The 9612-nt window shown below is 51.5% G+C and overlaps 1 protein-coding gene across 5 annotated transcripts in view; it reads left to right on the plus strand.

Annotated features, from left to right (window-relative positions):
• SIDT1 (SID1 transmembrane family member 1) overlaps nt 1–9612 on the plus strand; it is a 111085-nt gene that overhangs the window by 71750 nt on the left and 29723 nt on the right. For 3 of the 5 annotated variants that reach the window (XM_019527489.1, XM_019527491.1, XM_019527493.1), the window contains 4 exons: nt 3338–3409; nt 3774–3867; nt 5060–5103; nt 8136–8207. In XM_019527489.1, coding sequence (XP_019383034.1) covers nt 3338–3409; nt 3774–3867; nt 5060–5103; nt 8136–8207 — 282 coding nt within the window. Of the gene's footprint in view, nt 1–3337; nt 3410–3773; nt 3868–5059; nt 5104–5607; nt 5630–8135; nt 8208–9612 lie in introns of those variants that run through there. The other 2 variants (XM_019527488.1, XM_019527490.1) reach the window with 2 other exon arrangements.

The following is a 9612-nucleotide window of genomic DNA, read 5'->3' on the forward strand; positions in this document are numbered from 1 at the left end:
AAATAGCCAATAATAATACGCCTGGCATGAATAATTAACAGGCTGGCACTTGTGCTTTCTTTGTTTTCTCAAGTTTCATCAAAGGGGGGCTATATTTTTGCTTGGGTGGTACTGGTCCTGTCTGGTCACAAGAGGGCAAGCGTAGCATATTATTTAATTTTACAATTCCATTAGTTTCATTTTTATCTGGTCACTATAGGTACGGTATCTCTTTTTGATGTCACGGTACTAGGCTGCAATTTGTTCAAGGTTAGTGTCTCTCCCGTATGAGAGGCTCACGTAATTTGAAATGAGGCACAGACAGGGGGGTGAATATGCAGCACTGTTACAAACTAAAAAATAATAGTATGAGACTACAATTACAGAGTTTGTTGTGTAAGTCTCTGACCTTTTGCCATCTGATCTTTTGCTCTTTTGCCATCTGATCTTTTGCCATCGGCATCTGAAATCAAAGATTTTGATCTTTGACACCAGGCATGGCTAACAGAAAGCAGAATTGCAAAAGAAAGGATAACATGATGAATAGAACATCAAGATCATTAAGAAGGGGGGAAGGTTGGTAACACCTGTGGAGTGAAGAGATTAGCAATAATCAGGTACATTTATAATGAGCCATGAAATCAGCTGACTCTGTCAGCACTGTCTGAATAGAAATGCTGCTGCCTTTCCCAGGCAGTTGGTTCTAAAATTTGGGTGGAGCAGGAATCAAAGCGGGGGTATGTGAAACTGCATCAATGCACCGCTCCCCCAGATCTGCAGTTGTTATTTGTGGCCCTCAGGTGAAATGATAGTGTTGTATATCAAAGGGAGCCACATTAAAGAAGCATCACAGAGATGAGAGATGATTAGGGACCTGAGAAAAAACACAGATAAAGTCCCAAGCAGAACAAAATTTGGCTCTGCCTGGAGCTTCCTGCAAACCCTATTGAGTGGGTCTAGGAGTTGCATCTGTACAGGGAAGTAGGCCTGTCCCCAGAGCTGAGATGATGACTAGGAAGGAGGAGAGTGGTTCTCATGACCAGTAATGACAAGAATGATCTGCTCTGTACATGAAAGGACAATATCATTCCCAAAAGACCTCAGTGGATGGGAGAACCCTACTTGCCCCAATATGGCATTGCTCTGCCAGTGCCTATGAGAGCCTTGGAAAGGATCTGCAGATGGGCAAATTGAGTTGATTGTTATTTTAATGCCAGCAGTGTGGCTGGTGCTGTATACAGTGCTTCTCTAAGGGCAAACTGTAGCCCAGTCTGAGAGAAGAAATAGGATGTGCAGAGGGCAAAGGGAGGTGGGGGCAGTAGTGAGGCCCTACTTTTCCTGATGATTATCATAGGTGTCCTTCTGGCAGGCACCTAGAAAGGAGGTGGGTGCAGAATGGGGATCTGAATATTGAGAGTATGGCAGTTGGCATAGGGTGCAGAAAGAGGGGGAGGGCAGGAAAAGGCTCTAGGGTGAGAGTGGGAGAAGGAAATGAACATCAGGGGCACCAGTTTGCAAGCTCTGGGGAGGAGAGAGCTGAGACCCAGATAATAGAGTACCAGGTGGTGTGCAGAGTTTTGAGGCATTTTTAAATGTAATACCATGAGCAGGAGGAAGCCAGTGGAAGCCCAAAGAGAGGTCTAGCAGGGCCTGAGAAACTGAGAAGGTGGTCTTGGAGGAAGTCTCAAAGAGAGGCTCCAGCCAAGCTGGTTACAGCTCCATCCTCTCCTCCAGTGCCATCCTCCCACTTGCAGGAAGAAGGGTCCGTGTCTTATAACTCTTTCCCAGAGGTGAACAGGGCTATGGGACCAGAGGAAGCAGTGGTCACCTGAGGGAGGCCAGGAGCGAGTGCTGTGGGGGAGAGGTTCTGGCAGGGTGACAGGAGATGGGGGCAGTGATAACGGACCTTCATGTTGGAGAGAGCCCTCTGGGAGCTGTGCTCAGCTAGGGAAAGTCCAGGGAGAAGGCTTGTTGGAAGAAGAGGTGGCTTAACCAGGGTTGGAGGTGGCCAAGGGCCGTGGTGGGACCTCTGTGTGAAAGACAAAGCCCTTTGGGGTGACTGTGGGGAGGAAAGGAGCTGGTTTTGGCAGTAAAGTGTTGGATGCACTGTCAAGGTGCCAGATGGGAGGAGGGTGTAGTGTAGAGGTGGGTTTGTGGAGAAGGGGAGCCAGGTCTTATGAGAACAGGAGGACAGAGGAATGAGGAGGAGGGTCACAGTGACAACATGGTGGAGAGACACTGCACACCTTATGTGTGTTGTGCACAGATTGTAGCTAATGGGAGTGGTAATGAACATGGAGGGGAGGAGATGTGTCCTGGACACAATCATCCTCTGCATTCCCCACTTTGGGTTAAACAGGATCTGTGCATGTTTTCTGATGTATTTACATAGCCCAAGCTCCTGGCTGTGCTCCTAAGCCCTGTGCCACCATGGAAGGTAAGAATTGTTCAGATAGGCAGAGTGTCCAGCTACACTAGCAGAAAGCCAGCCAGTCAGAAATAATGACAATCAATTCAGCCTCAAGTCTGAAGTTCCAGGAGACCCATCTCTTATTCAGACTAATTGGAGAACATGCTCCTTTTTGTTACTACCACCTCAGCCTCTGGGTGCAGCCCAGCACCCTAATAACATTCCTGTTTGGGAAAGCATAACATACCCTAATGGTTGCTCTGCCTCAGCTTTCTCAGTCTGGAAGTACCTATGAGCATCTTGCAAGAGGTGACGAAACATCCTGGAGAGCTGCTAGCTAACAGTCAAGCAGGGAAGCATTTGTCTTCATGGAGATCAACAGCTCAATCCAGACCAGTGTTTTTTGTCCTTAGCGTGACACAAAAATTCCTCATGGAGAGAGAGGCCAGGCTGATGCCAGCAGTCTGCTTGGATTCCCCAGGCTTTCCCCACCAAGGGCAGGGCTGCTGGGTAACTGCATATTGTAGCACCTTGCGTTTCCCTGCAGTTCTTTTCCTTGTGCAGCTCCTCACATGTTGCCGTGCAGGTGAGAAGCAGTGACCAGCGCATAGTGGAGAGTGGTGACTAAGTCACCCAGCACTGCAGAATGATCCCAGTGGGCTGCTCTCAGGGAGAGGCAGGGTTGGCTTACACTTTGGTCTCAGCCAGTCAAAACCCTTAGCAGCATAGTAAAGGTCCAAGCAGAGCTTTCTAGAGGAAAGATGTAGGTGGTGGGTAGAGCAAGAGACTGTTCTAGTCAGGCCTGTGGCTTCACCACACACTCTTTTATTGACCTCACCAGAATTTTAGCTTCACTTACTTGGAAATGAGGATGTGAGAGAATGATGCTGGTTCTGGCCATTGAATGAGGCTTGGGGTAGTTAACTGAGCGCACCTTCCTTCTTACAGACAAGGGCAACCACACCTGGAACCTGCAAAGGACCAAGCACCTTCAAGTGACCATTGTGCCCTCCATTCCAGGTGAGTACATGGGATTGTGGGAGCACCTGGGGCTGCTCCAGCATTCACTTCCCTGGGCAGGAAACATTCCAGGAGCCCTGGGGACGGTAGGGAACTCCCATCTGCACTGCAGCCCCAGAGAGAGACACAGGTAGCAACTGTGTAGGACTTCCAGCTTCAGGAATGGGGGAGCAGGCTGTCTGGGCAGGGGAGGTGCTCGCATCTTCTGCAAGGAGGGGGCCTGGGGGCAGGAGCACTGGGCATGGAAGAGCCAGTCAGCAGGAGGTGCTGCAGGGGATGAGGTCAAGGGCACTTGCTGGAAGGGTGCTGTGTGTTTATTTTTTTTCCCTTGGTACATGACTGCCCACCTGTCCTCTTCCCTCAGAGTCTGTCTATGTGCAGGCCATGCTCTTCAGCTTCCTGAGCTTCCTTTCCTTCTACGTGGGTGCACTGATGGTTGCCTGTATGCACTGTGTCAGGTAAGTAGGCTGTCTTGACAGTGGTGGCATTTGGGCTGAGTTTCCATTTCTCCTTAATCTTCAGGATCCAGGAAATCCAGGGCAGAGACCTCCAGACTGAGGCACCAAGGTGCAGGTCAGGCCAGGCACTACTTCAACCCAATTGCCTGGCTTCCTGATCCTCTCCTATCCTCTGATTCCTTCGCTAGGGTCCCTGATCTGCCCTGAGGGGATGAGCCTGCCTCTGAAATGGCCACAGATGCTGTCTCATCCTGCTAACAGGTTGCTCTGGAGGCAGGGTCAATCCCTCCTTTGGTCATTCCAGCATTTGCCATTGGTCCTTCCTCCCCCTCCCTTCCTCTTCCACTGGTGTCAGTGGCCTTGGTCCGTATCCCCATCCATCCTGCCCCAGACTGCATGCCCCTGTGTCCTGCAAGGGTGAGCAGGGCAGCAGGAAGCCTGTCATTGTCTCCAAGGAGCTCCCAGCAGTGAGACTCTGCTTGTACCTGTTCTCTCAGGAGTATAGTTCATCTAAAGGCATCATGCTTGTTAGGCAGGACTATGCAAGGATCCTCATGGTGTCTGCAGAAGCAGACTCTCTGTTCCAGGCCACAGGGGCTTAGCAGCGAGCTGTGCATCTCTTGGCATATGCACAGGGGTGAGTTGCACCCTCCTCTCCAGTACTGGGGGTTGGTCATAGTCAGAGAACTCGGGGCAAATGGTGTGGCCTGTCCATTTCTGTTCACTGTCTCCTTTGCACCAGCCTGATAAGGCAGTGCTTTTGTAGTTATGTAAGTGGATGTTGGTGTGTTCATCTCCCAGAGTGTGGCAAGCTTGGCAGCTGCAGGCCATCAGCCAGATTCTCCCAGCTCTCAGAACCAAATGGCATGAATTGGCCAGACTGGATTAGGTCGCTGGTCATGCTTCTGGCTGTGGCTAGCTGATGTATCAGAGGAAATGTCAGAGGAAATGGAATCACCTGCCCCTGGTTCCTCTGTCTCATGATGCTCTGCTGGGAGCAGAAATGTAGGTGGTAGGGGATCAGGCTACTCTCAGCTTAGTGCTGAACATCTGACATTTGTCTTTTGAAGGGCTGTACATAGCTGGCCTTTGGCTTTTGAGATGCTGCAACCTGCAATGGCTGGTGATTGGAAATTGGGGCAATGGGAAGGGCTGACTGAGTTTTTAGGGTATTGTCTGTGCTTGTTTCCAGGGCTCGGAGGAAGACGTCAGCTGAGAGGTACAGCACCGATGATGGTAAGCCCCTGGGGACTCCCAGCCAGACAGGACAAAGGGCACAGCCAATTTTGTTTAGTCCCTTTTGTCCCATTTGCCTTGAGTCTGTTTCACCCTGCTTCCTCCTCTGCCTTTCCCAGAGTCTTACTATTCTTAAGGATGAATACTGGAATTGGCAACAGATGCTGGAATTCTAATTTTTAAGCGAGCTCCCCCTGTCTGCTCCTACCTTGACTCAGTTTGGGGGAAGCAGTTTGAGGGAAGGCTTTTCAAACACTGGGCTCCAGAGGAAGTGCATGGATGTTGCTGATGGGGGGGGATGGTTATCAGGAGCTCCACTGCATTTTGTTTCACAGATTTACATAATTAAAATGCACCAGGTAGAGAAGAATGCCCTTAGCCCCAAGGCGGAATCACCTGTTCTTTTTTGAACTGGTATTTTTAGTGGTTTATACCAGTCCCAGGCAAGTGTCTTGCATGCTGGGATTCTCCCTGCCTGAGCTGACCTTGGGGTGAGCTCTCTTCAGTGGTGGGGTTGAGGCTATAAGTGAGTAGATGACTGACTGGTTCAGCCCAGTGGTGTTTGCATTATGTATTGGACACTGGGTTCAATGTGCTTTCTGCTGCACTCATGCTACAGTTTTCTTCTGGAAAAGAACTGCATTGTAGGCATCACCAGAGGGGGAGAGGGAGGCTTGGGCAGGCTGGGGGCAGGTGGGTAGTTTGGGTTTCTGGCTCCTGGGGAGATATGGGAGGCTGTTTTGAAAGCTGAGTGCCTGGGAAGCAGGGGAAGCCTTAGGTCTCTTTCTGTTCCCCTCTCAAGTGTAGCTTAAATTTGGGCAGTGGAAGGAGCTTGAATTACCTGTCTCCCCTCCCCTTCTCTCTTTCCTCCCAACAAGCCTGACTCTCCCCTACCCTAATACATTTCTGATGGATTACACCACAAATGCAGCTGGATGTTTCACAGCAAAGCGATCAGCAATGAACCATTTTGCAGTTTGGCGTTGCCAGGGCTCAGTGCTGAGACTCACGTTAGATGAACGGGGGTGATTCACTGTTCACAGTTGCTATTTTGGGCTCTCTGCCTGCCTTGCTTCATTACACAGGCTCTTATCACGTCTGGAAGGTTTTCTTCATGCCTGTCAGGGGAGGAGATAAAATGTGCAGGACAGTGACTGTTCCCAGGGCACAAGGCATGTGGCATGGGCAGTGTGAGAGGGCACAGTTGGAGGTGTGGTGGTAGTCACTATGAGTGAGAGTGCTATCACCCAGGTGGAGTTCAGGCAGTCAGAGCAGAATCTGACTTGGGCTCCAGAGGCTGCTGAAAGGGCTAAGGAGTCATCTGCTGAGCACAAGAAGCCAGGGCCTCAGTGGGGTGACAGGGTAGCTCCCATAAAGGTGGATCCTGGAGAAATGTTTGCTTGTGCTTCCTGTGCTGGAGGCAGTGTCCTCACAGCACCTGGGGTGCTCTAGATGTGCAGATGCTGAGTTCCCTCAGGGAAGCTGATACCTAAGCACTGGGGCAGGAGGGGAGAGGCATCTGCGCTGCCTGCAGCACTGCTGCTGAAATCTGTGTATCCTGGCATTGCATGTGACCCACAGCTGGAGGGCATATGGCTGGCTCCCAAGGAGCTGGATTGAGGAAGGGTCCCACACCTCTCTGCCCTCCCAGCGAGAGGTTTTCTCCTCCTGCCCTCTCCCTGCTCCTAAGATGCCCTCCTCTGCCTGCCTATCTTGACCTCCCCTGTCTTGTTTCCTTCTGTTTCCTAGACTGCCCTCTGTACTGCTGTCTTCTTGCTTCCCCAGCTGGCCATACAGCCCCTTATGCCTCTGTACCACTCTGTTCCCCTCTTCTCTCCCCTGGACTGCAGGAGTTTGCCAGGCCAGGAGCTGCTCCATCCTGAGTGCTGTTGCTCCCTGGGACGTACGATTAATTGAACTCTGCACGGGGTGGTACAAGTGTCTGACGTTACAATCCATACCTCCTGAAACAGCCTGTCCCTCCCTCCCATTTCCCCATGGCCTTGCCCAGACACTCCCCACCTCCTGCCTGCTCCACAGCCTCCCTCCCCACTGGACTTTCCCTCCATTCTGTTTTGCTCTCCTGCCCACAGGGCACCCCCCTCTTATTGTCCTCCCCTTCTTGCCCATTCATCTTCCCTCTGCACCCCTTGTCCTCTTTCCTGAGTGAGCCACCCACCCCTTTTTCCTCACCCCCAAATATCCTGCAGCTCCTATCTGCCCACTCCCCCAGCACCCTTTCTCTCGATGTCCTGCCTCCAAGCTGTTTGCTATACTTGTGGGCCCTGCCTTGTCAGTGCCCTATGGCACAGTAGCAGAGCTAAGGGAACCTGTGGCTCAGTTCTGTGGCATGCCACACCCAGCAAAGCAAATGATGAGCCACAGGGCAGACTGGCACCTGAGGGGCTGACTGATGCATACTCTAGGTAGGAACCAGGGCTGAAAGTGGGAGGGGAGCCTATGGCCTAGCCAGCCCTGGGGTGCTCAGTGTTACTGCTTTCTCTTCCTCATGGTGGCTCATGCCTTGGTCTATTATCACAAAGTCTTTCACACCCCTCTCCTGAATTACCGGTAATGACCATACATTAGATATGGAGCTTGGTAGTGCGGAGTGGCGTGAGTATGCGCGCGCGCGCGCACGCACACACACACACACACACACACACACACACACGAAATTAGTGACTGTACATTAGATAGGGAGGTTGGTAGTGCAAAGCGCGTGTGTGTACACATACGCACTCCCCCGCCCTCTCTTCTGAATGACTATACTTTAGATCAGAAGATAGGTAGAACAAAGCAAGGTCTGAACCTAGAGCAGAGCAACTCCATGCCATGGGGAGAGGGAGAGGCTGAGGCATGCTCTACTCCAGATGCAAGGGGGCACAAGAAAGGAGCAAGAACTATAAAATGTCTCATCCAAGAGCAGTGAAAACAACTGCCCATCTGCAGACCAAGTTGGGTGAGGGAAGGGAGCATGGATATGGCAGCTTCATTGTGGGTAGTAGGCCACTTCCTTGTTTCCCTTGCAGGATCTGGGACCATGGCTGCATCGCGTCCTATCACAGCAGGCACACCTGAGGGAAGCAGCTACGGTGCTATTGGTATGGAGCATGCTGGATTTGGGCACTGAGAACTGGGCAAAGGAGCTGATGTATTTTCACAGAGGCTGAAGCCAGATCCCCTCCCTCTGTTGAACCTGGGTGTCTAAGCCATTCCTCAGTCACTCCTGTATCGAGCCCAGTGACTGGGTCAATCCAGGGCATTTTGGTCCTTGGGAAACTAAACTGCAGAGTGTGGGAGAGGCTTGGTGCCAGGAATTGATGTTGCTCAGATGTTGCCAGCAGGGGAGCTGCATCACACCCAATGCTGTAGAACAGTTACTTTTAACCTGTGGTCTGCGGATCCCTGTGGGGTCTAAGGGGTCCACAAAAGATGACTGTGATCAATCAAAAGTATGTGAATACCTGCACTTAGAATTCAGTGGGGTCTGCACCTCCATTCGCAATTTTTAGGGGTCTCCAAATGAAAAAAGGTTGAAAACCACTGGCTTAGAGTGAGAGCCTTCCAGCCTGACTGGTGTTGATGTGATAAGGGAGGTGGGAGGAAATTCTTCCTGACCCCAGCCCAACCATCAGTCTGCCCCTGAGCAAGATGCCCCTGCTAGCCCCGATGGGAGGTTTTCTGTGCAGTGTGCCCAAGGTCCCTGCAGTGGTGAAAAGATGAGGAGTGGGAGGCCTCTGTGATCCTAGCAAGTGAACTACACCCACACTACAGAGTAAGGTGAAGCCCAAGGTCTTTGCCAGCCTAGAGAAAAATTCCTGTCTGGACCCAAAGTTAGTGTTCAGTCTGCTCCTGGAAGCATGAGCAAGTTGCATTAGCTACGTGGAAGACCCCAGGATATGTCTCTTCTCAGGGGTCTCTGGCATGGACACAGGGCCTGTGTAACCCCCACTTCAGTGTACGGAGGAAGGCAGAGTGCAGGCTTAAGGGCAGCAGGGACCCAAGCTCCTTTCTCCCTAAGCACTGTTTCCCTAGTCTCCTTGCCACTGTCAGGTCCGTGGGAGCTGTATTGTGTGGCTGCTCCTGCTGGGTTGGTCCTTGTTGCCATAGAAGGACCATTGCTAAGCCCTGCAAAGCCCAGGCCTGCTAAGGGCATGCTCCACTCTAGACCTCCCACTTCTCACTGCTGAAGGACTAAAACACAGTGTCCTGGGTCTTCTACATGGCAGCTTGGAGTGGGCCAAGGCATTCAGCCCAAGGGGGTTGAATGGATGAGGAAGAGACAGTGACTGTATTTTCTTGCAGCAGAGCGTGGTATGTTTAAGCCATGCTTATGGTGCAACAGTTACCTCAGCCTAGGCCTGCAGGGAGAGGTGTGCTCTACTCTATAAATGCCACTGATTTCCTGACAGGATGTGACATGTGCAGAGTTTTCAGTGGGCTGCAGAGGGATTTGGACCCAAGGCTGGGAACTGGGGTAGGGTCAGAGACTCAGGCTTTCACACA

This window comes from Gavialis gangeticus, unplaced genomic scaffold (genome assembly GCF_001723915.1).
Source record: "Gavialis gangeticus isolate Ggan-Ray unplaced genomic scaffold, GavGan_comp1, whole genome shotgun sequence".
Lineage (NCBI taxonomy): Eukaryota > Metazoa > Chordata > Crocodylia > Gavialidae > Gavialis > Gavialis gangeticus.